General features: G+C 37.0%; 1 protein-coding gene across 4 annotated transcripts in view; it reads right to left on the bottom strand.

Annotated features, from left to right (window-relative positions):
• Positions 1–691: 691 nt before the first annotated feature.
• Positions 692–27,936, bottom strand: part of LOC131031989 (deoxyhypusine hydroxylase) — a 43,271-nt gene continuing 16,026 nt past the window's right edge. For 2 of the 4 annotated variants that reach the window (XM_057962866.2, XM_057962865.2), the window contains 3 exons: positions 4,141–4,267; positions 1,223–1,341; positions 775–1,108 (listed from right to left, as the gene is read on the bottom strand). In XM_057962866.2, coding sequence (XP_057818849.1) covers positions 1,076–1,108; positions 1,223–1,341; positions 4,141–4,267 — 279 coding nt within the window. In that variant the 3' untranslated portion in view covers positions 775–1,075. Of the gene's footprint in view, positions 1,109–1,222; positions 1,342–4,140; positions 4,268–27,936 lie in introns of all 4 variants that reach the window. The other 2 variants (XM_057962868.2, XM_057962867.2) reach the window with 1 other exon arrangement.

Here is a 27,936-nt window from a genome sequence, read left to right as displayed (position 1 = left end):
TACACGAGTGGTGTATCTTGTTCGTTGTTGAATAATACATAATTGCTTGCTTTCTTTGGTTGAAATTTATCAAAAATATCCATCCACGTAAAATTCATGTTGTGTTTCAGCCACATGATTCACTGATTTTATTATTGGTTTTATGTTTCCAAACATAATATTTTATGACAATCCAATGTTAAAAAATAATTTTCAATTCTACACACTTTGAAAAGATTTTTTTTAAATAATTCCACCTTATTTCTCAAAAATCATGATAACCTTACCCATTACTACCATCCACACAATACATTTTCACAATAGATAAAATTCACAAAAAAATATTAATATTTTTCTATTATGCAACATCTTCTCATACAATCTCAAGCTTATGACACTTAGTCACTAGCTCTCACAAGCTCTCTTATTACAACATCCATGTTATTATATTTGTCACAAAGTTGAGAAATGGCCCTGCCACTATGATTAAAAAATTGAAAAAGAGCCAATATTAAAGGGACCTCATCGATAAGCTAGCCATGTGAGAATCACGTGAATCAACATATAAAGTGAAGGATTGGCCACTTTATAAGCATATTAAACCTTATCCAAAAAATATCTGTTTGTTATACCTCATTAATAAGTGAAGGATGTACAAAACTCTCTCTAGGTAAATGTGGAATTCAACAATGAAAGCATTGCCAACCCAAGATACTCCAAATTAATAGTCAACCATTTGGTATAAGCTTCGATTACAAGCCAAAGACACAAATATTAACTTATGTACCTTGAGAGTAAATCAAATACTTGCAATTTGATGGTTTCTGACCAGTAACAATGTTATATAATACAATAGTTTTTATTTATCATCTAAGAAAAGCATTTCAAACCCACATTAGTTATATAATCGATTATAAATACTCATAGAAAATTGCTGCAATTCAGTCTTAACAACTTTTTCTAAAGGATAATTGCTAAGCGAACAGCTCAATTTTAAGCATGCTGAAAATTAGCAATAACAGCTAAAGACCAAATATTGAATTAGTTTATACTTTATTAAATAAAGAAAATAAGTTAGTGATAGTCTGCTATGATGTTAATGCACCTGTGGTGACTCCAGGAACAAGAACTGCAAAAAGAAATCATCATTAGTCATTACAGATTTCAACTTGTGGCCCAACGGAAATAATGGAGGATAAAATATAACTGCATAATTAGCAGGCACATGAATCTAAAGATTTACCTCAAATGATTTGCCAGATTGCTCAAACTCGAGCATGCTAAGTGCCACTTCACAGCTTTGTGACACGATAGGTTCGGGATCTTTTTCATACTCTTTAAGTAACATAATGCTTTCGTTATCTGCATGTTAAGTACCAGAGATACAAAGACCAGTAAGAAAGAAATTATCTCACGAGAAGACTTCTGCAAGTTGAGTATCAATGCTTCAGAGTCCAGACTACTACGCTTGAATTTAACTTATAATGTAGTTATCTAAATTATTGAAAGAATTATCTATATAATGATTAGAACAGGCATAGTTACACGAACGAAAAAGTAACATACATGAAGACAATAACTGACATGAAAAATTAATGATAATAAAAGACAGTTCTGCTACAATTTTTACCTAAGTTGGTCGTGAGTGTGATTCAAGCAAGAGAAATGAATTTTCAATCCAGGAATACACCTTTCAGCACACTAATTCTTTACACGATATGATAGGTAACTAAGAAAAACGATGACGGATTATATGTCCCGAAAAAACTAGAAAACCAATGCAATGAATTTTTACACCATTCTGCAATAGTAGCAATACCATTGACAGAGATAAAGTACCACCAATCTGGAAATGTGCTTCATATCAAACACTGGGATAGCAGAAATATTTCTATAGATTTTCTGCTTTGCCCCCCTCATGTCAGAAATCAAGCTGCTTTCGAGCATAAATCAATATTGTGAAAAGCTACTGATAAATTATGAAGGCCCATAAAGGCGCCAAGTAAATATTTGGAGTACTTAAGAAGCAATCTAATAAGGTATTTTTCCATTTAAAGAATGTACATGGATTTAAGCATAGGTCTATGATATTTTCCAAGACATGTTCAGAATTAGTCAAAAGACCTTAATAGTATATATATGGAAGAAATTCATGCAAGCATATATGCTGGTCACGAATGCCCCTTTGTGTGGAATTAACCAGGTATGACAACACCTTACAACCTTAGGCGGATATGTGTCATGATTCTGTGTTGATAAATGTAACATACACCCCTGATTTGTTTTAAAAATATATTCAACTGAAAGTAAATGCAATGCAGATTCTTTTCCACTTTCTGATCACCTACATCCTATTATGAGCAAGGTGAGAGCATGCGGTGTTCTAGATTACAAACCTAAAATGCTGATTCTGGTACGGATCCTAGTTTGTGTTCATGGATCTGATGCATGGATTCGGCTAAAAAAAATTGGGATTAGATTTGTTTTGGGTATATGAACATGAAATAAAATTAGATAGCATCATATAAACAACAAAACCTCCATAAACTTGAATGTCATCATGATAAATACTCATTATTCAAACTTCAATCATTCTAACAAATTCTCCCTATATGTATATTTGCACTTACAAGGACAAATTTAAGACATGAGGACTGTTCTTCTGCACTTTTGCATAAGTATAATTTAATCAGTCAAAATGCTATTGAAATAGATAAGCCTCGTGTTGGTGAGTTAAATATATCCACACTAATTATGGATCTCTTATTCAACGGTTGTCCAGCAAATTTTTAAAGTTGTAATAATTTTATTTTATTTGTTATGTAAGGATTTATTAAGGGCTTGTTCATCTATAATGAGTAAGGTCCAGATTCTTGTTTACAATTTGTTGTTAAAACCAAAGATGAAAAACTCTTACTTGGCAATAACTCTTTTGGCCCAAAAATTTTGAAAACTTGGAACTCGACAAAAAATCAAGTAAAATTCAGCAAAAACTCAAAAAAATTTATCAAACATTTCAAAATATATAATTCTTAAAATATTTTTGAAAAACACACATATATACTGAATTTGTAGAACATATCACTGATTCCCATCATATATAAATCAAAGTTTGAGTTAAATACATATCATATACCAAAAAATAAGTGCAACCTCTAAATGAATTTGAGTTCAATACATATCATAGAGGATTTGCATTCCTTGAATCTCCTTTCTGTAGAATTAAAGTTCTCCACTTCACATCTTCCATAAAATAAATACTTTGTTCAGTAGCTGGCATTGGCATGTGCACACAAAGCCTTTCAAATTTTCAGCTCATCTCATACACATTGATGAACTTTGTTAGCCTTCACAACATACCTTCAGCTTCAAGAACATGGTTCAGGAAGCATGAGCCTTCCACATGAAACTAACACGTCATGCAAAAACATCATACTGAATTTTTCCTCCCACATACACCCAAAGGATTCACATTCTTCCCACAAAGATGCCACGTCCCTTGAAGGCACCTATTTTTAACTTGTTGCAGATAGGTACACAATTACACTGATTGATTTGCAACTGGCGATGTGCAAGGTTATGTAATCAATTGCATGATAGTATTCAGTATAAGAATACCCAGCAAATCATTAGTACAGATTTATTTGATTTTTCTTCTGATTTTTTGCAATTTTTTTCAATAAATGCGCCCCGATTTTTTCAAAAATAATTGCCCAAGAGATTTTTGCAGAATAAATTATGGCCCTAAATGACTCGCAATAAATTAGGAGTTAAAATGATTTTTTGTAGATTTTTTCATCTATGGTTAAAACTTTAAGATGTGCCCTCAAGGTATGCAAAAGTACTAAAACACAGTCTCGATATGCAAGTACGAAATTAGTGTTATTACAACAATGTTAAACTGTGTCCATGAAAATATTGGCCACTTTCCCAAGAAAGCTATACGAGTCAGCTTTACCTTATAAAACAAAACATACATACACACCGTTCATTTGAATGGGATTAAAAATACAGCTATTCTCTTGCTTTAATGTGTTCAAATACCATATGCCATATTTTAGAAACAATAGATCCTTGCAGGGACATTTGATCATGTGATTGAACCAGATAACACAAAACTAAAAGCAATCAGAACCAGTAGATGGATATGAAAGAACAAACCAGCTATGGAACCAAGTGCTTCAGCAGCTTCGTGCCGAACCATGGGATGCTCATTAAGATCTTTTAAGATTTCTGTGAGTGCAGTAGAAGCAACTTTATCTTGTAATTGTCCTAATACATAGGCTACCTGGAAAATGAATATCACACAGCTAGTGTCAAAGAAAGCTCTTTATTGTCCCACTGTTTGCACATATTACCAAGAAAATACTACATTTTGTAGGCATAAAAAGAGAGACCCTTTCTACCAATACTGGACCACTACTATATTGGAAAGATATACCCAAGAAAAAGACAGACCCTTGGTATATCAGTAACATGACATGATCATCATATTCCAGCAAATACTGTTGAATCTTATAAGGATTCCATTTATTTAATAATGCCATGTAACTTTTATACCATACGATATGAAAGATTAAAAATACCAACATGAAATAGTAAATGTAAGTTCTTCATTTATTTATATAGAACAGACAAAATATTTAACACTTTAACAAGTCGGTGGGAATCAAACATATATTCAGTCGCATAGGGAAAGAGTAAAGAAAAGAAATCGGTTTTTAAAAGTAGGGCCTCTACTTGGCTTATTCCTGGTTCTAGTTTGTGTTCTTCTACCTCTTCCTCTTGTCTTTTTCTTCTGCCTATTTGCATTGGAAGAGAGTAAATAAAAAGGAAATAAGTTATTAAATATAGCCCCTCTACGTGCCTTTATCCTAGTTCTATTTTATGTGTTCTTCTATCTCTGCTTCTTGTCTTGGTCCTCTCCAGGAAGCTAATGATGGGAAAATACAAAGAGAGAAGTGAAAATGGATTATTAAAAAAAAATTTAAAAATAAAAAATAGATAAAAACAATTAAGAAAACCTCATAACTTTACCACTTGCTGCACTTATGATAACATTTCACCACATGCTAGAAGGATGTTGGTAAAGACTACTAAATTTGGCTTCGCTCCTGTCAAGGTGTTTGCTTAAATCTTCAAGCTTCTATAGCACACAACCCTATTAAAGTAATTTTTGTTATATTTAATGGTCATATTGTAATATTAGAAACTTTCCATTTTTCACTTCATGATTGTTTCTAGTTTAGAAACATCGTTTTGTAAATTCTTATTTATGGAGTCTTTTATCTCCATTGTAAATATATTCAATTAACATTCTTGGTATCAGAGAAGAAAAAAGATCTTTTGATGAATTTTTAAAATTTGTGCCTTTCACCTGGGAATTTTTCCAAAAAAAAATTTAATCATTTTTTTAATTAAAAAAGCGTGGTTTTCTCTCTGCAAGTTCGTGATTTTTTGGAAAATCGATGGATCTTTTGGCAGATCGCAAAGGATTCTTGCTGCAAGGTCGAGCGTTGGTGGGTAATGGTTTGTCAGATATTCTAAGAATTGCACAAAGGTTTTTCTATATTTTCCGCGCGTGGATGGTAGTTTATCTCTAAAAATCATGCGTTTTTTCTGCAGCATTCATGGCAAATTTCAGAGATCACGTCGTTTTTTCTCTGATCGCAGTGTTTTTCCTGATGTTTTGACTATAGAAAAGGTTATTTTAGATGCGCAATGGCTCCCTGTACTCTACGCACGCAGGTGTTTTTCTTCTGCAACAAGGGTTTATGCTCACGTTGGGACTCCATTTCCTACAACAAGATTTGTTCAGGTCTGCGTTTGATTTATTTGCCGCAACGGGACGTGTGTGGCAGCCGTTTTTCTGATTGTGTGTTTTCCTGCAAATCTAGTTTTTTATTCTGTGTGGGAGGGGCTTTTGTTTGCACAAATTCTACATTCCTGCAGCTAGGGTTTTGTTGTTTGTGAGTTTTGACTGTTCCTTTTCAAGGCTTCTCTTGTTTCTGAGTCCCTTATCTAGGGTGTATTCCACATGAGAGTTTTTCTTCCCACACAATGGATGAGTTTTGCACGATTTTATTACTCAAATCATGGGTGATTTTCTACAGCTAGGGTTTCAGCCTCTACAGATTCTTTTCGTTTCTTATCATGGGTTTTCTAGGCATGACTGGTGTCTGTTGTGCACCCAAAGTTTTCAAACTTTTTGAACAGCTTAGAGCTTGCACAATTTTTCCCAAAATCATGGGTTTTCGTTTTTAAAGCGATTTTTTCACACAAAAATCGTGGGTTCTTTCTTTGCTGGAGGGTTTTCTGATTTTGTTCCAAAAAAAATCATGAAGGGTGCTGTTGTTTTTGGGTTTTTACTATTTTTTCCACAAAAACGAAGGTGTATGATTTCAGTCTACATGACACAGCCTCTAGGTTTCAAGGTTTCAGGCAAAGGCTCTTTGTGACCTAAATCAAGCCCCCAAGGCATGGTACATCAAGATTGATCAATATTTGGTTGCACATGGCTTCCAAAGAAGTCCTTCGGACCCCAACTTGTATGTCAAACGTGTTGGTAATGATCGAATACTTCTTGTCATCTATGTGGATGATATCATCTTTACTAGTAGTGGAACACAATTGCTTGAGCAAATCAAACTGAATTTTTGTCAAGCGTTTGATATGACAGATTTGGGACTTCTGCATTATTGTCTCGATGTAGAGGTTTGGCAAACAGGTGGCACCATTTTCATTTCTTAGTCGAATTATGCTGAGAGTTTGCTGGATAAGTTTAGGATGACAGATTGCAAACCTTCATCTACACCCAAAGTTGGAAAACTCGGACTCGGCAGCCCACAAATTGGATTCCAACTTGGGCTCGCAAAAGGACTCGGCAAAAAAAACCTTAGTTTTACAAAAAAACAAAAAGAAATTAATGCATTTAGAGAACATAAGAACCGTAATTGAAATATTACATGTCATATGATCTATAAACACTCAATATTTGAAATTTCATCATTCATACTCAGTTTCAAACTTTTAAATGTATAACAGCAGCATAAGTTTATAAATGTTTACAAAATTACATATAATGATATGTCCAAATGTGAAAAACAACAATGAACAAACTAAAGAGAAGACTACATCTTTCTTCCCAGCTCTAGTGAAAACCAAGGGAGATATAGAACTAGAGGGTCTAGTTCAAGGAGTTCGATGTGGCTTCTCCAGCTCGCCAAAATTAGGTTGAGGGTAGCACCACTTGCTGTGGCCTGAGGGTAGCACCACTTGATGGGGTCTGAGGGTGAGAGAGAGGTAAAGAGATAGGTCTAGATCTTGGGGGAGAGAGGAGAGAGTGAGATAGAGAGTGGTAGAGAGGGGATAGAGGAAGAGTGATAGGGAGATAGATGGTCTAAAATTCAGGGTAGATAAAGTGAGTGAGATAGAGAGAGCGAGAGAATGCTAATAGGAGCCTACTGATTATTGAAATTTGACTAAGTTTGAAAATTTAAAAGATCTTCTAAAACCTAGAATTTTCATTATACCTCCTAAAGATCTGAAACCACTCTCAAACATCCTGCCAATATATACATGAAATATAACTTAAAGTATAAGAAAGGAACTTATACTTAAATGTTATATTTCATGTATATATTTTAATGAAGAGAATGAGATTTGTTGGCATGATTGGCATAACTGATGCAGATGAAGAATGATGATTGAACCGATAAAAGACTGTTTGTGATGACATTGTGATGAAGAGATTGAGATTGCATGATTGGATGACTTTGATCAGTTATTTGTGTTGTCATTGATGGCAACTGATGTTTACTATGTTGTATTTTGTCATCTAAATCTTTTTGGTCTACCGGAAATACCTTATTGGTATTGAAGACAGTGAACTGGGAATTAGGACCTTAACCGGTAAACGAGGAAATATTTTGATTAGATCTGCGATTGGTGATGATTGAAGTGTTGCAGTTTGGAATGTGAGTTTGTATCATTGTAATATGTATCTGACCGGAACTGCATCATGCTTTGGTTATCAGCAATCATGTTTATGATTTCTGTTGTATTTTTGCTAGGGTTGAAGGACCGGTAAAGAATTCTCTTAACCAGTAATGATTTTTGGTTTGGCGGTGATCTACATCAAGTTCAAATGTCAGAGGTGACGTGGCACAAACCGCGTGAAGTGTTTGAATGATGTTTTGGCGCATTTGAAGATGGAATTTCTTGGGAAACAGCGAAGCGCTTAGAAGAGTGTTCTAAGGGTTTGACTTTGTATCAAATCGAGATGCGATGATCATTCAATGGTTGTAATTGATTGTAATGATCCATATGATGATCAATGATGATCTGTAATGAGTTGTAAAGATCTGTGACGATCTATGTTGTAAGTCTTAGGGTTTTGTAACCGACTAAGTTGTAAAGGTTATTTATGTCGATACAATTGATGTTTGTTGTGTTGGTGGTTTTTAGAAGAGTGTGAAGTCGAACCAGAGTATGACATCTACAAGAGTGTAGCAGATTTGGAGCAAGAATTGGATCTGATCAAGTAAGCAGGTTAAGTGCTATACCCAGATCTTCATTGTTGTTATCCTAACAGTTACAGCAACAAAATCCCTTAATCGGGTAGGTCCTAACAAGCCTTACATTGTAAATCCCTTAACAAGGTAGCTCAACATCTGAGTGTTAAATCCTCTTGCGAGGTTGATCCTAACAGGTCGAAGCTCCTAACAGGGCTCATCATCTAAATCCCTTAACTGGGTGACTCCTCACATGGTCTACTCCTAATAGGGCATCTTTGTAAGCTTCTAACCAGGCTAGGCTCCTAACAAGGCGCATTCCGAAAGAGTGCACAATTTTTGTGGGTACTAATTCTCACTGTGGCTTTTCCCTATTTGGGTTTCCACGTGAAAAACATGGTGTTCATATGGTGAATGGTTTTACGTGTTGTTTTACTTTCAGTTTATGCATGTTGATGAACACTTAATGAGCAATTCTAATAAACCGGTTTAACAATTGGTTATTAGTGATTACCGGTAATGGTAAAGAGTTTATTACTGGTTTATGATTGATTTGGTGAAGTTTTGCAAGTTCAAGTTTTAAGTTTGAAATTGTTGTTAATACCGATTCACCCCCCTCTCAATATTAACCAGATCCTCTAAGATTAACAATTATAAGAAAGGAACTTATACTTAAATGTTATATTTCATGTATATATTCTGATAAAGAGAGTGAAATTGACTTGGAAAAAAAAATAAGATAATTTTTTGACGTGTTCTTACCTATTTTGCTAGGCATGTATTTGTGCATCGCAAGTCTTTAAGTCGGACTCACGAGTCCCGACTTAGGACTCACGCGAATCCTTCTGAAAAACTCGCGAGTCTTTTGTTAAGACTCGCCAGGACTCGGCTCACAAGTCCTTGGTGAGTTGACTCGGCCCACCAATGGACTCGCGAGTCCCACAAGTCTTCCATCTATGTCTACACCTATGGAGAAAGGGTTGAAACTATCAACCAAATCAGATTCACCTATGATGAATGAATCAGCTTTCAAGCAACTAGTTGACAGTCTCATCTATCTTACAAATACTAGACCTAATCTTAGTTATGCTGTGAGCTACATATCTCGTTTCATGACAACCCTTAAAGCTGAACATTGGGTTGCAGTGAAGCATGTACTACAATATGTGAAAGGGACACCTAACTTTTGCATTCTATATAGCAGAAGCAAAGATCCTTGGCTGATTGGTTTTACAAACTCAGATTGGGCATGTTATGTTGATTGCAAGAAGTCTTCTTTTGGGTATGTCTTCAATCTTCGTACTGGTGCAGTCACATGGACTAGTAAGAAGTAGCAGGTGGTAGCTCTTTCCTCAACAAAAGCAGAGTATCAAAGAATTGTTAAAGCAATATGTGAGGTAGTATGGCTACGGAGGATGTTTTCTAACATAAAAATGTCTCAAGTAGAGACTTCACCCTTGTTTGGTGACAATCAAGAGGTGTTAAAACTTGCCAAGAATCCAATCTTCCACAAGTGCACCAAACATGTAGAGCTTCATTATCATTTCATCTGACAGCGTGTTGAAGATGGAACTGTGGCTTGCAATGTGTTCTAACTATGGACTAGACTGCAAACATTCTCACTAAGTCTCTGAGCTCGGACAAGTTTGTAGAATTTAGGGGGCAACTTGGTGTACTTAGTAGAATGACCATTAAGGGAGGGTATTAAAGTAATTAATGTTATATTTAATGGTCATATTGTAATATTAGAAACGTTATATTTTTCACTTGATGATTGTTTCTATTTTAAAAACAACAATTTGTAATTTCTTATTTATGGAGCCTTTCATCTCCATTGTAAATGTATTCAATTACCATTTCAATCCCTATGATTGCAGTCCATGAGATCATAATTTATCTAAGTTGCCAGTCCCAATGTGGGGACAAGTACGAGTACAAGTTCAAGGTTTGGCATTTTTTTCCAAATGTAAGTACAAGTTCATATATATATATATGAAATACTAGTAACAATCCCTACTACTATTATGCACTCATACATGGAAGCATAAGTAATTAAAATTTAAAACCAAAACTGAAAAATTGTTAACGATGTTCTGTTAAAGTGTGTTGGGTGACAAGAAGAGGAAGTTTAAAAGGTTGATGACAATTCCAATCAGGGCTACAAAGTCATGAGTTCGTTCAAAACTTACAATAATTGTATCCTTATTATAGAACCTTAATGAATATTTCATAGAAGACTATGCATCTCAAAATACACAAGAAAATTAAGTTCTAAGAATGAATTCAAAGAAATAATGGATGGTTATGAATAGTGAAATCAATAAAAAATAAATGAGCATTGTTCATATGAATAATTGAATATACTGAAATATAAAAGGTGATTGAGAAAATGGTGTCGCGCAGAGGTTTCATGCATTGTAGGACATATGGTTTCATCAGCAAGCATATCCAAGTTTCAACCATTTTGCAAGTCTGGGAGCAGACTTACATCGAAAAGAAAGACACGAAGTAGAGTCGCAGTCTGTTCCCCCATTTGTCAAAGGGGTAAAACAAATTCCTCTAGGAAAAAGAACTCCCTCAGGAGCTGCCGGAAAATTGGATAACAGAGGTTTTTATGAAACAAAAAAGGACTTTCAGCCCTAGGGACCAACATGTAACCAGAGGAGCAACAATAATAGGTTTGGGAGGAATCAGAAGTCACAATACGCAAGCAAAAGGCAAACATCAAAATCACTCCACACCTAGGGTTCCAAGTTCAAAAGCTTTGATGAATCCTGCATGAATCAGGCAAATCAGAAGCTCTTTCCTAGAAGCCAGAGGCTTCTTCATCAAATGGATGGGTCGTGGTTTAGGCAAAAACCAAATCATTGACTGGTGGAAAGAGTGTTGGGGAGATCGGATCATTATTGGGGCTATGCTCAACAAATTCTTCATTATAGAATGAGAGTTGGAGGAGTTGAAAACAAAAATCATCAAAGGAGAGCCTATGTTTTTGGAAGCACGAGGCTTTTGCATCAAAGAATGGGAGCCCAATTTTAACCCTATCAATCGTAAGATAGATCAAGCTCCTCAATGGGTTAGGCTTTATAACTTGCCTATTAAATACTGGAGTAAAGAGACTTTGAAGGTTATCACTCAGGAAATTGGCAACCTGATCAAAATAGATGAGGCTATCTATTTCAGGGAGGACTGTAATATCCCTTATATTTTTTAGTATTTACATTTATTTATTTATTCATGAATATTACTATTAACCGTTATTCACAATAATTATTAAATAAATATTGATTTGCATTTATAATCACAATCAATAATTATCGTTAACTAATATTCACAATTATTATTAAATAGACCCAATAAATATTAATTTGCAATCAATAATAATTAATATTAATTTGTAATAGACACAATAAATATTAATTTACAATCAATAATTATTACAGCTATCGATGCATATACATAAGTATATACAGCGATTCCTATATCTTGAAATATATACAACAATTCCTGTGCAGCAATAAGGTTAAGGCAAGGGTAGTGTAGCGATACGAATCAGAGGTATACCTATATTATTGCATGTGTTATTACACTCAAACAGCAACCGGTTCTTAGTAAAAAGGCACGGATAATTTCATTAAGATAACAAACAACGGGTTAGTCAGCAAGAGACAATGGTTATAATAAAAAGAGACTTTACTTTTAGAAGGGGACGTGGCTATGAGGACATGACTCTCCAATACCAATGGAGAGATATATATTGCAGATCGGCACTCAAAAGATAGCAAGGATATAAAAAATATATAAAACAAATAATACGAATAAAATCAGATCGGAACTGAGATTAAGTTACAGGCAGTAACATTCTTGTTTGGGTGGTATGCATGGGGATGTGCTTATTATGTATGCTTAATATATGAAGCCTGACAATGTTTTTTGTGGAGAATTTAATAGTAATATTAATACATGAATATTAATATAAAATATTAATAGTAATATTTATAGACTGCAATACGTATGACCGTCATATATAATATCATACATAGTGGCAGACCAGATCTGATGCATGTCAGATCTGTCTGCCTTTACAGTCATTAGATAGACTAATAATTAGTGCCTAGGCAATGGTAGTGTTAATAATTTATATGATAGGTAATATTATTTGATTCATTTATTTATGTATATATATATATATATAGATATAATGTTTGATCAGACAAATAACAATATTAGATTGTAAAATCAGTAAAACAATGGAATTACTTTAAAATATTCCTGCCATTACTATCAGTAACTAAGGAGAGGTGATGTACTTGTTTCTAAGAGGGGCAGTCTAAATCCAGTCAATAGGTTGTTTCCCAAGAGAGAGTGGGGATCAGCGACCCGAGAACCTTGAGGACAGGGTCCAAAATGGGGTAAGGGCTTGGATCTGTAAACTTTGAGGGAAGCCTATTGAAATTGGTATCAAAGCGCTTGGCAACATAGCCATTCTCTTCCTCTTAGACTGGAGTAATGCAAGGGTTAAAGGCCATAATTCTTGAGGTTAATCATCTTAAATTAATTAATGAAAAATTTACTTATCAATCAATCAAATCAATAGAATATGGAATGACACAAATTTGATTATTTTTGCAGCCAGTTTATTATTTTAATTAATCTAAGTCATATTGAAATAAGATTAATCATGATTAAATAGGGGACATTACAAGGACAGATCCTTTGCACAATTCTACGTGGAGCTAGGCTCAGAGGATGAAATATGGGAGGAGTTGGAATTCCTTACTGAAGGAGGATCATGGAAGCAGAAGGTAGTCTTAGAACATGCTAGAAACCTTTGGAAGGAAAATCCTACACCCAAGTCAAGAATCAATGAATAGGTTGGTTCAATAGTGAAAAAGGGTGGAGAGAATGTCTCAGAGGAGGTGGTAATAGAGCCATCGAAGAATTTTGGAGAAACGGAAAAGGAGTCGCCAATAAGAGTTTCAAAAAATGAGCTGGAGGAGGACCCTAGCAGCCAACAAACAAGTATGGGTGCTACCTCAGAAGGCACTTCATTAAAACCAACGACAAAAAACCCTAGTTGAACTCCCACCATTGATCGGAGCTGCCCCTTACCAGATGGGCCCTTAGCCTTTGACCCCCTCCAATTCTTGAATGACAAGACAAAGGAGACAAAAGACCAGGAAGGGGAGGGGGAGAAGCAAGACCAGAACCTTCAATCTAGTTCATTTCAAGAGGGCTTATAAAATGAAGAGGAAAATTTAGATCTGGATTCAAACAAAGGGGCTTTAGAATTTGTAGCAGACCTCTTTGGAACCCCTAATTTGCAGCGCTTTCTCAGAAAGAGAAAGATGAAGATGGGGAGTTTATGGAAGTTGATGATGGTCTTGATCTGGATGAGAAGGCAGAGCTGAAAGTTGAGAAAACTAATTCGCCTCCCCCTTCTCCGAGAGAAGTCAGTCCTAAAGAGAAAGCCACCGATCAGAAATTGGGTAACACTCAGAAGAAAGCCAGAAGAGTTGTCCGAGACTATGGAGACAACATGACGCTTGGAAGGAAAACCAATCAGGAGAAGCATAAGTCAAATGGAGATGTAGAGGGTCAAGTGAAGATCACAAGATTACTGAGATCAAGGAAGGGCAGTCCCCTTCCCTGGGGGCCATGAGGCTCATATCATGGAATGTTAGGGGCATAACAAGCAGTAGTTGGCCAAGCGCCAATTGCATAGGGCAGAGGTAGAGATTATTATGTTACAAGAGACCAAACTGAATAATGAAGACAGTGAGAGGTATATAAAAAAATTAAAGATGTGGCAAGGTCATTGGATTCCTTCAGATGGTGCATCCAGAAGACTGATGATACTATAGAGATCCCAAGCTATTGTGGCTGATAAGTTGGCTGCTGGAAGGCAGTGGCTTAGTTGCAAAAATCACAGTGTTTCCTCCACTCTTCAATTTATACTAACAAATGTATATGGTCCGACCTCATGCATCAGCAAGCATGAGACATGGTTGGAGTTAGATAACTTTATGGTTGCATGACCCCATGATTTTCACATTATTGGAGGCGATTTTAACACTATCTTATACAGCTCTAACAAAAGGGGAGTAGGCAGAAAATTATAATCTCAAATGGACTTTGAGAAGTGGGTGGAGAGGAGTACATTGATGGACATTCATTCTTCCAATGGGCAGTATACAAGGACTAACAGGCGTCGTGGCTTTAGCACTATTGTGGAAAAATTGGACCATTTCTTTTCGAAGGGAGATTTGGCTGATTTCCCTTTTGGGATGGAGAACAGCATTTTGCCTTGGTCAAGGTCAGATCACTTCCCTATTCAACTCACCATTTCAGGAGATAAGTGGCCTCATAGATGCACTTTCAAATTCAAAAATATGTGGATTGAACATCAGGACTTCTTTAAATTCATAGACAAATGGTGGAAGGGATGTAATATTGTTGGGTCAAAAATGTTTCAGGTTGCAGCAAAGCTCAAAATGATAAAGCAGCACCTTAAGGAATGGAATAAGGTCCACTTAAAAAAATATATTCGAGGCTAAGGCACTCATTGAAACAGAAATGGAGAAATTGAACAATGAAGTAATTATCGCAGGTATGAATGAGGATAGATTTCTTATAGAAAAAAGACTTTTAGGGCAATACAAAGTCCTGTTGGCTGGGGAAGAGACATTTTGGAGGCAAAAGTCGAGAGAAGTCTAGGTCAAAGATGGTGATAACAATACTAAATTCTTTCACAACAGCACCAACGAGCGGAGAAATGTCAATAGAATCACTAAGATCACCAAGAGTAATGGTTCTGTTGTAGAAGATATGGAGGTAATAAAGGCTCGTGCAGTTAATTATTTTGAAGAACTCTAAACAACTGGAATGGATTGATTTGCAAGCCCAAAGGAAGATTTTGGAGAACATCACTCCCATTGTATCAGAGGAACAAAACAGAATGTTAACGTCGAATTTCACCATGGAGGAGATCAGGGCTGCACTCTTTCGGCTACACCTTGACAAGGCCTCCTTTTTTCAAAAGTGTTGGAGTATTGTGGGCAAAGATGTTCATGAAGCAATTGAAGAATCAAGGGATTCAGGCAGGATCCTAAGGGAAGTAGGAAACACCTTCTTTGCCTTAATCCAAAAAAAAAATATAGTGTCCACGATGGATGACTACAGACCCATATCTCTTTGCAATACTCTTTACAAGATCCTTGCCAAGGTGGTGGCAAATAGACTCAATAAGATTCTTCCAGACATTATTTTAGAGGAGCAAATGGGATTCATCCCTGGGAGATCTATCCATGATGGGGTAATCATTGCCCAAGAAGTCATCCATTCAGTTGATTGAAGATTTTTGTTCAAAGTTATGGATGCTTTTGGCTTTCCTAGAGGGTCGTTGGATTGGATTTTTGGTTGGATTTCCAGCCCCCATTTTTCAGTATTAGTTAATGGCTCTCCTGAAGGCTTTTTTGGAGTGTCCAAGGACATCTGACAAGGGGATCCCATGTCCCCCTTCCTCTTCATTATTATGGTTGAGGCATTGGGTAGGTGTATGTATTCAGAAAGACACGGGCAGCATCGAAGGTGTGAAGGTGACCAGTGGTTTACCCCCAATCTTCCATCAACATTTTGCTGATGATACTATACTCTTTGGGGCTGCAAAAAGACAAGAGGCAAGGGCTTCCAAGGAGCTAATCAGTGGCTTCCAGTCAAGAGGTAGGGGTAAACAAATCTGAAATTATCTTTTTTCCTCCTAATGCAAGGAAAGAAGAGAAAATTCTAAGAGTAATAGGTTTCAAAAGGGGATCCCTTCCATGCTCTTATTTGGGGATCACCTTGGAGAAAGGTATCAAATCAAATAAGTTGTGGTATAACCTTTGTGAGAAGATCTCCACCAAAGCTACCTCTTCGAAGGGGTGATGGCTGTCTTGGGCTGGCTGTATAACGATGCTCAAGGGGTCCTATTGGCCAATCCCATATATTCACTGTCATGCCTTTCCCTCTCCTCCAGTGCTAAACAGAAGATGGACTACTCCCTTCACAAATTTTTTTGGCAAGGTAATGAGGAGAAACACGAGATTGCTTTAATGGCTTACGATAAAGTATGCAGAAACAAAGATCCAAGTGGTGCTGGGATTAGACAACTGAAATTTCAAAACATTGTGTTGGGGGGCCAAACTTGTATGGAGAATGTATAAGGAGACCCATTTAAAATGGGCAAGAATCTGAGGCATAAATACCTTGGGGATGAGGTCGAGTCCAGCATTCTTCTCAACTCAGGTACTCCTCATGGATCTAGGATTTGGAACTTTATGCAAGAATGCAGATCTCTCGTATCTGATTAAATCACTTGGGATATCCATGATGGCAGATCTTCCCTCTTTTTGGAAGACTTTTGGAGTCATCATGCTTGCTTAGACAGAGTTGTGGAAGCTCTGGTCACCGAGGGATTCCTTGTCCAGTATTGGGGCAACTTCGTAATTGATTATCTTAAGGTAGAAATCAAAGACAGGAAAAGATCTTGGTCCTAGAAAAACTTGGATTGTTTGGGACTGCCTTGTAGGGATGTTGAAGAGCTCAAAGAGGCCCTCAAAAACAAATTAATTGTGGTCCATCAAGATCAGCACACTATCATGTGGAACGCTTCAAAATCAGAACAGTAATATGCAAAGGTTTGTTATAGAGTCCTTGAAAGAGAACAGGGATATGGAGAAGCAGAGATCCCTACTAGTTTATGTTGGTATGAATATTGCTTCCCCAAGGCCAGAACTTCTACTTGGGCTGCCCTACAAAAGAAAGTGCTGACAGCTGAAAGGTTTAGAAAGATGGGCTTCAAAGGACCATCCAAATGTGTCTTATGTGATAGCAGCGAAGAGACGGTTAATCATCTATTTCTCAAGTGCCCATTTGCCCAATAGTGTTGGATGTGGCTCTATGCGAAGCTCGGGTGGAAATGTGCTCTCCCGAGTAACATTCTGAGTTTGTTTAAATCATGACCATTATTCAATAAAATATCTGCCTTCTCGTGTCTCTGGATCATTGGCCCCTCAATTCTGATGTCGGAGATTTGGAAGGCGCGGGATCTAAGACTATTTCAGGCTACAAAAATGAATATGGAGTCCTTTTTGAATTGAGTTGAAGCTTTAATGTTTGAAAAAGCAAATAGAAGGACAAGGGAGCAAATATCCAATTACTTCCCATTTGGGGATTCGGATGCTAAAATGAAAAATAATTGGTTTGGTTTACAAAACCCTTCGATCATTGGTCCTAGTGGCTCCGACATTAAGCAGCTAAAGGATGAAGCCAAATGGTCTGCTCCTCAATTGGGCTGGCTGAAACTGAATTTCGATAGTGCTTCTAAGCTAGCTTACCGGGTTCGCCCCCTCAAACCCCTGGTCCTGGTCCGGTCTGGTTCAGGTCCTGGGTTTGGGTCTGGTCCGGTTGTGGTTCGGACAGGGTCCATTTTCCACAAGCCGGGTTCGAGCCAGGTCGAACCCAAGCGGCTGACCAACCCAAAAAGACATTTTATGTGCAAAATTAAATTTTTATTTGAAATCCGCCAATGAAAAAGTGAAAAATAAACCCTAAAAGTGACTTCTAAAACATAAACTTGGTTCATTTCTCCTCATTTGTGTTGCAAAAAAAAGTTTTTTCCTAGCAGATTGAAGAAAGGGTGAACAAAATTTGGCTTCCAAGATCAAATAGGAGTTGAAGACTGATTTTTGAAGCTTCAACAAGTGTTGCAGCATCATTTCCACACATTGGCAAGCTCCTATTGGCTGCAAGAGGTAGGTTTTTGAACATTTTTTTTCAACTATTTTTGTTTCACAAATTGTCAAACATGAAATATTAATTGGTTTTCATTATTTTGTTTTTGTTTTTGATTTTGAATATGTTCATATTATTTCTTGCCATAGGAACTAGAATGGCATCTACCTCTTCCTCCATTGGCAATGAACAATCAAAACAAAGAAATGATCCAAATTCTCCCCTATGGAAGTATGTTGACATTATAAGACCACTTCAAGGAGGTGGGGGATTTCGTTGGAGATGCCAAGGATGTGGTATGGAACGTAATAGTTCATATTATCGGGTGGTAGGCCATTTGTGTGGAATAAAAGGAAGAGGCATCAAAAAATGTCCTTGAAAAGATGGTAAACTTATACCAGATGAGACGGTGATGAAATATATTAGAGAGCATGAAGAGGCAGAAGAGAGAGAAGCCCGCAGATTGAATCAAACCACACCAAAGAAAACAAGGGGAATGCAAGCCCCATCTAATCCCGATGTTGTAGTAGAAAACCACCCCTTCTTTTCCACAGTTGAACCTCAAAGTGAAGCACCCTTGACAAGCAAAAGAACAAAGGGGCCTTTAGAAACTGCATTTCAAAATGAGAGCCGAGACATTGCTGACCAAGATGTAGCAAGGTGCATATATGCAAATGGGTTGGCTTTCAATGTTGTTTGCTCCCCATATTGGAAGCAAATGTTGAAAAGTGTTAATAAAGCTCCAAGAGGGTATAAGGGCCCAGGTTATGAGAAGGTACGTGGAACATTATTGGAGAGAGAGGTGAAGGGGGTTGAAGATGCATTGAAACCCATAAGGGATTCATGGGCTGAGACAGGGGTATCAATTGTTTCAAATGGGTGGAAAGATTCTAAAAATCATCCCTTGATCAATGTCATAGCGGTGTCCCCTAAAGGGGTGATGTTTTTGAAAGCTATGGATTGTGAGGGCCAAGTAAAAGATGGCCAATTTATTGCAGATATTCTCATCTCCCCCATTGAGTCTGTGGGACCCCGCAATGTTGTCCAAGTCATAACAAACAATGCAAAAAATTGTAGAGCTGCTGGTTTGTTAGTTGAGCAACGCTATGATCACATCTTTTGGACATCTTGTGCAGTACATTCACTCAATCTTATGCTACAAAGGATTGGGACTAAAATAAAATGGATCAGAGATGTGTACGCAGAGGCTGAGGACATCCAGATGTTCATCACAAACCACCACATGTCTCAAGGGATTTTTAGATCCTTTTCGAATTTGGAGCTATTGAAGGTAAGTGAAATAGTAATTTAATTTTACATTTTCTGGTTTTTTTAATTTTCAATGTTCATAATATCATTGTGTAAGCTATATTGTGTATTCTTCTTTATCATTTTGGCATTTATTTGTGTTATAGGTTGCTGAGACCCGTTTTGCATCAAACACAATCGTCTTAAGACGACTTGTGAAAGTTAGAGTGGCACTATGCAATATGGTGATCAGCACCAATTGGACTGTATGGAAGCAGAGTAGCAGTGAGAGGACAACAAAAATTAGGGACCGAATATTGAATGAGAAATGGTGGGATCTTGAGACATATCTCCTTAGTATCACTTAGCCCACTATGAGCATGATTCGCTATACCGACATGGATATGCCTTGCATTGGTGAGATTTATGATGTCATTGACTCAATGCTTGAAAAAATTAAGTGCACTATAAATGCAAGAGAGAAAGACTCCAATGAGAAATTCTTCAAAGAAGTGGAAGCAATTGTTGTTGAAAGGTGGAATAAGATGACCACTCATTTGCATCTTCTTGCCTATGCCTTGACACCAAAGTATTATAGCAATCAATTTCTTGATAAACCAGGAAGGATTCCACCATGGAGAGATCTAGAAGTATCTGATGGGTACAAAGCAACATTTCTTAGACTATATCCCCATGATGATTTGCGAGATACTGTTACGAATGAATTCATAGAATTTGTAAATGGGAATGGTCTAAGTGTTGATGCTCTTCGCCATAGATCCAAGAAGGATGCTCATAGTTGGTGGTACTTCCATGGCACATGCTTCCAACACCTACAACCCCTCGCTGTCAAAGTTTTATCACAAGTAAGTTTAATTAATTAAAATTTATCACAAATTTATTTATAGTTGCTAGTAATTTTTAATTTTAATTTTATAAATGTATAACTTTAATTGTTTACTTTGTCTTCATAGGTTGCTAGTTCATCTGCTTTAGAAAGAAATTGGAGCACATACTCTTTCATCCACTCAATAAAGCGCAATAGGTTGCTATCAAAAAGAGAAGAGAATTTAGCATATGTGCAGTCCAACCTATGTCTTCTTTTACACAAACAATGTGACTACACCCAAGGGGAAACGAAGATGTGGGATATAGAGCCAGAGCATACTGATTTGGATGCTCCCGCTTCTCAGCTTCTTGCATTAACACTTGATGACTTGGATACCGAACAAACTTATAGTGCAAGTGCAAGTGGCATTGGCACATCTAATGTCAATGTTAATGATGAGGAGGATGAGGATGAGGAGGAAGATGATGAATTAGAAATTTAGAGAGTCCATTTGATGATTAAACTTTAAATTGTTGAAAGTTGAAACAATGATACTTGAATATTTTGTCATTTTGATATTAAACTTGATGTATATGATGCTATTATGGTATGATCATGATGCTACGATTACAAGTTTATGTTTGTTTTGTTGTTTATATGATGCTATGTGACATGCTAATCTTAATTCATGCTTATTGGATGCTCAAATATTAAAATATATATATATATATATATATAAATAAAAAATTTACATGTTTTTGTACTAAACCTCTTTTCAAAATTTTGCCATACCGGCGTACCGGTTCTTCAAACCAGAACCGACAACCTAGCTTCTAAGGGGAATCCTTGCAGATCCAGTGTTGGGTGTTTGATCAGGGATTGGCAAGGATTTGTTGTCAGAAAATTAGCCCTTCCTCTCCCTTAAGGTACAAACAATGTTGCAGAATTTAGGGCTTTGATCCTGGGTATTCGTAAATGCTGTGAACTCAAGCTCCCGATCATTGAAAAAGAAGGGGATTCAGCAATTGTCACAAATGCTATAAGGAAATGCTTCAGGCTCTGTTGGAGGAGGCTCTTAGCATCATTAATACCTTTGAGATATTCTCTGTCAATCATATCTATAGGGAGGCAAACACAGATGCAGATGAGCTATCCAATATGGCTGCAAACGGGGTGGAAATTAGTTAATTGGATATTGTCAAGGAATCTTTGTTCGTGGTGGAACTGTGGATGCCTGTCTATGAATCAGTTTCCACTGGAGGTTTTCATAGCTCTGATGGTCTAGGTTCCGTTCAACTGAAGAGGCTTCTCTTGTTCTAAATATCCCCATTATACATGTGTTTGACAGGGTGGTTGATACAGAAACAGAAAACATTGATCTACTGAAACTTTTGGGGAGTTGGAAGATGTCAGAGAATACTTTCCAGAAATGCTTCAGATACAGGATGATATTGTGGATCCAATGCTAGAATGACAGTTAAATCCCACACAGAATCGAGTAGATTAGAAAAGTAGGCTTTTCTCTAAATCCAATCTTAGCAACATAATCAGCTGTTATACATGATGATCCTGAGCATGAACTTATCAAGTTTGAAATTAGTGAGCAAGATTTAGACTTAAATTTGTCTCCTAACAGCTTTTTGCCAGAGAAATGGATTAGCTCTCCTGTTTCTACAAGAACACTCTTTGGAAGGTTTTTGATTGGATGGAAGTGAAATCTTTTATGACCCAGCTTCTGTGTTTTCACACGAAAGTTACAAAGGACTTTCAAGATGCAGATTGAACTTGCTAATTTTGGAAGGACACGCATTAAATGAGCAATCAGTAAATGAGTGTAAAGGTTTGCCTTTAAATGCACAAAGGTATTTGCTGCTTTCATTGTGGGCTTTGTAATGCTGCAGGTCAAGGTCTTTCCTTTGCTGGCTCTTCAGGGATGGTTTTGTCCCGAGCAGGATTTGAGCGAAATTGGTGGTGCCCTAGTTTGTTTGTAACTCTGGCAATACCTCAGAACACGGGTGATGATTTCAAAATGAGATTTTGTGGGATCTGGTTTTGCCTTTTGATTAGGGCTTTGCACTGTAATGGCAGTGCCCTAGCAGCTATTCACTTCTTTGGGTTGGGGGTTCAGAATGCATCCTATCATGATGCTTCCAAAAACTAATATTGTAAACATTTTGATTATCAATTAAACATTTCACTTACATATAAGAAAAAAAAAAATGAATGGTTGCAGAATCTTTAATGAGTCTACTTATTAATCCACTAACATAAGTTTCAACAATATGTTTTAAACCTAAGTTGCTGGTCCTGGTATGAGTTTACAGTCTAGGTATGCTGGTATGACATCATTTTTTTTCCCTAGGTACAAGCGTGTGTGTGTGTGTGTGTGTATGTGTGTACATGATGAAATTACAATCAATATTCAATAACCTTCATATTGCTCTTCATCGAGAGCATCAAAGTCAACATCTGGTTCAATTTCATTTGAACCACAATGCCACTTCCACTAGCTATGTCATATGTACAAGATACCTCATCTAAAGGAATTTTGGCAAGTCATGCAACAATAATGTTGAAGTCAACATGCTCAAGATTTAGAACTCAATTCCTCATCACCTCTCCTTATTGTAATCAAGTTTTTTATGTGACAAGAGTGCAAGTTGAAGTGCACAAAGACCAAATCCTCAACTTTTTGCGCTTACTGTTTTAGGCATACTTGACAGGAAGTCCTTTTACACCAAAGAGTCCAAGTGTGTATTGGGAATGGCAGAACTTTTGTATTTGGGTCACATAATCAGCAAAGAGGGAGTTCGCATGGATCCTGATAAGGTTCATGCCATTGTTGATTGGCCTACGCCTGAGACCCTGACTCAACTCAAGGGATTTGTTGGTTTATGTGCCTTCTACCGTCGATTTGTAAATGGTTTTTCACGGCATGCCGCACCACTCACTGATTTGACCAAGAAGGGTGCATTTGTTTGGACACCTCTTGCACAGGAGTGTTTTGAGAAGTTCAAGTAATTGATGACTACATGTCTAGTTCTTGCTTTACCCGATTTCACCAAACCTTTTGAGATTCATTGTGACGCATGTGAAGAGGGTATTGGTGCAGTAATTATGCAGGATCGTCATCCTATAGCTTATGAGAGCAAGAAGCTTCGGGGTTCGGAGAGGAGCTATAGTATTTATGATAAGGAAATTGTAATGTCCCCACTTTGAAATAAAATTTAATAATAAATGATAATAATAAAATTAAAATATTTAAAATTCAATTAAAATATAAAATAATATAATTAAATATAATTAAATATGATTAATTAAAAAAATTAATTAAGTTAATGAAAAGTCAAAAGACATGAAAGGAAAAGTTGTGACTCCCTCAACAATGAGATATAAAACGGAGAAGAGAACCTCATTTGAGAGGGGGAATAATTTGAAAATGGGAAGTGCAGATCTGATTATGAGAGGTTGTGTCCCTTTCAAAGGGCAGAAATAATGAAGCGTTGCACTCTTTCAAAGGGTGCTAATGGTGAAAGGGCGTGTCTCTTGCCAAAGGGTATACATGATGAAGTGGTGTGACCTCTCCCTCACATTGAGAGATATAAAGGAAAGGAATCAAAGCATCCAATAAGATCACCATGGATTGATAAGATCAGAACTATTATTATGTTACAAGCAGTAACATCTTTGTTCTTAATAATATGCATGGGGATGAGCTGAGTTGTTCATTCACATTTTGACATAAAGCAGTTATATATACTTATGGATAGAAAGCCGAAAGAACACCACCATCATTGCCCAGTTGGGTGGTTCTATATGCACAGAGTCAGTAAACCAGATCGCATGAATACATGGACTAGTGTCAGGGATGACAGTATATACATAGCATAGTGACAAAGAACTACAACACAAACCACGACAGTACAGTTGCCATTACAAAATCAGTCATGGACACAAATTGCATACTCATATCAATGAATGACACCTTCAGAACTGCTGGTATCATTAACTCTATCAGTCATAACATATCCTCAATTGTCAAAATCCGGAAAGCTGATCAAGATAAGTTTCATTATTTGAATTAATCTCAGAATTTTATCGTAAAATATATCTAATTCTGATAAAATTGTATTTAATAATATATTACTATTCTAATTTGAGGTTAGAATGGATGCCTCGGGTTTAAATTAAGGGAATCCCAAGTGGGGACATTACAGAAATGTTGGCCATCATGCATGCAATGGCCAAGTTCAGGGAATATTTAGTTGGCAGCAAGTTGTGTCAAAAGTGATCATAATAGTTTGAAGCATTTTCTTGGACAGCGGGATCTAAATGAGCATCAACAGAAGTGGGTCAGCAAGTTACAGTCTTATGATTTTGACATCTCCTATGTCAAAGGGACTCAGAACATTGTTGTTGATGCTTTGTCTCACCGCCCCAAATTGAGCTCCATGGCAGCTATGTCCGAAGATTGGAAACACTTGATTATAGCAGAGTATGCCAAGAATCTATGGGCATCTAGTATTATTGATGGAACAATACAGGACAGCAGGTACTCTCTTGTGGATGACCTCATCATTTACAAAGAGAGGATATTTTTAGTCCCAGGTTCTGAGCTGAAGTGCATAGTATTGAGGACTTTCCATGATTCAACTATGGCTGGACATCCTGAGTACTTTAAGACCTATAGGCAGGTACGGGAGAGATTATCTTGGAAGGGTCTCAAGTCTAATGTTCTTCAGTACGTCAAAGAGTGTTCTGTTTGCCAGCAGAACAAGCAAGAGCACAACTTTCCTGCAAGGTTACTTCAGCCACTTCCTATTCCTGACAGGAAGTGGGAATGCGTGTCTATGGACTTTATTACGGGCTTGCCAAAAGCCCAAGGGAGAGACAGCATCTATGTGGTGGTTGATCGGTTGACTAAGTATGCACATTTTTTTCCGATCGCGGCTACTTATTCCGCTGGTCAGGTGGCTGATCTTTTCTTTCGTGAGATATTTAGATTGCACAGTTTACCTCAGAGTATTGTCAATGATAGGGACAGCAGGTTCATGGGTCACTTCTGGCAGGAGTTTGTAATGTCCCCATTTTAGCAGACTTGGATTTTGTGGGATTAGCCTATTATCCTAACCCTCGTAGGCTAATGTGTTGGATAGAGGGTCTTTTGAGGATTGGTATCATCTCCAGTGTTCAGAGTGCTTCAGTTTGGTCTTCGCTTGGCATCATTCGGACATCATTTGCTCTACTTCCTATTTTTAGTAAGTCTTGGGATGTAAGAGATGGACCCCTGCTATTTTTAGTAAAGGGGGTATGGTCATATGCAGTCTCCTCATGTTAGCTCCCAGTTCAGACGATGTTTGAAAATACAAAGTATTCATGGAGACATTAATGTTTAATTGGCTCAATTAAACATTAATTATTTGGAGATTATATTATTAAGTTATAAAATGACTTTATATTATAAAGCACTTAAATGAGGGTCTATTTATCATGATAAGGGGGCCAAGTTTATTAATAATTTATGAGCACATAACCCAAGGTTTAATTACATTATTGATGCCAATGAAATATTATAACATTTTAATGTTAATTAAGAGCTTTTTGAAGAAGCTCAAACTTCTTGAGGAAATATAAGTGTGCAAAAGGAATTGAACTTCATTATGTGATTGGAGTTTTTGATTGAAGTTTCTCTGGAGCATTGAAATGTAGAATACCAAGGGTTTCTGCAGGATTCAAGGCTTGTCGGCATTGGAGAGCGTGGCTTCTTCATTGTAACAGCATATAGAGGGTGTGCAATATCATCTGATTATGCTTGTGAGAGTTGGCTTCATTCAGAAGTCAATATTGAGCTAATTGGAGGGTTTATTTCAGAGTTTGTTTGCAAATTGAAAGAGACTACAGTGCGCATGAACAGTGCGCTACAGTAGTTCGAGTTCTATAGAAGGGGATTTAGAAAGGTGAACAGCTATATATATTTGACAAGGGATCTGCATATGAGGAGAATCAAACCAATATATCAAGGCAGCCATTGAAATTCCAGGTTTTCTATCTATGGTCATTGTATTAGAAAATCATTACTTCATTGCATCATTTTCTATTATGATTATATCATGAAATACTTGGAGGTTGCATATGTTTAATGGAGATATAATTTGCATATTCCACATTTATGGTAACATTCAACATTGATCAGCCACTTAGCTTTCATGCCAATTGTTTGCTTAAATGCCTAATGGCTGTAGGTATACAATGGGATGCATGACAAGTGTTTGTCTTAATGTCAACTAGCTGTACTAGTTAATTTCAGTCATTACATATGTGTGGAAAGGTCTAAAATAGCTAATATATCATTTCTATAACAACCTTGCATTGTTAGAAGCTTTCCATAACTTCATTTGCAGCCTACAAACCCAAAGAAGATAAATAAAAAATTCATAACAGTGGCTTCAAACATTGTATGCCAAGTGTTTGACAATATTTCTTGGGGTTCAAATAAGCGAAACAGGGTCAGATTAGCCAAGGGATATTGCAGAGTTATTCAGACTTTGCGGGACAGAGCTCACTCTGAGTACCAGTTACCACCCCCGACTGATGGACAGACCGAGATTGTCAACAAATGGGTGGAGGGATATCTGCGGAACTACATCTCAGGGCAGCAGAAGGCTTGGGTGAAATGGTTACATTATTGTTATAATTCCACTCACCACATGACTATTCAAATGACACCTTTCAAAGCTTTGTATAGATATGATGCTCCTAGTTTTCTGGATTTATTGATGAGAGATTGCAGAGTACCGAGTGTTGGGAATCTGCTACAAGAGAACCAAGATATTATGAGAGCACTTCGTGATAATATTCAGAAGGCTCAGAATCAGCAAAAGCAATATGTTGATCAAAGGAGGGTTGAGCGATCTTTTGAGATTGGGGATATGGTGTATTTGATGCTACAGCCCTATAGGCAGTCCTCTCTTAGGAAGGACTAAGAGAAACTCAAGCCACGTTACTATGGTCCTTTCAGGATTTCCAAGCGAGTTGGCCAGGTGGCTTATGAGTTAGATTACAGGCTGATAGTAAAGTTCATAATGTGTTCCATGTGTCACGCCTTACGCAGGCATTGGGACAACAGATAGTTCCTTCTGCAGTTTTACCACCCCTAGATGATGAGGGGAAGTTAGTGCTAGTACCTGAGGCCATTCTGGAGTTCAGAGAGCGTCATTTGCGAAGAAGTGTCATTAGGGAATTTTTTATTAAATGGAAGGATTTGCCGATAGAGGATGCTACTTGGGAGTGTGATAGCATTTTACAAAAATTATGGATTTGCTCATAACGAACGAATAATATCATCCAGCATTGAGTTTGCTTGAGGACAAGCAAATTTTGGGAGGGCGGACTGTAATGTCCCCATCCTAGTCAGGGACATTGGTTTGACGAGTTAGCCTATTTTTGGACCCTTGTAGGCTAGCAGGGTATGGATAAGGGGGTCAGTAATGTAGTATCTTGAGGAGTAGTTTGTCTATTTGTTCTAGTTCAGTGTTGAGATCAGTTCTGGTCTTTGTTTCATCAGTTTCTGACATTATATGAGGATTTCCTAAT

The sequence above is a fragment of the Cryptomeria japonica genome, chromosome 4 (genome assembly GCF_030272615.1).
Source record: "Cryptomeria japonica chromosome 4, Sugi_1.0, whole genome shotgun sequence".
NCBI classification, from domain to species: domain Eukaryota; kingdom Viridiplantae; phylum Streptophyta; class Pinopsida; order Cupressales; family Cupressaceae; genus Cryptomeria; species Cryptomeria japonica.
This window is presented reverse-complemented; position numbering and strand designations above follow the sequence as displayed.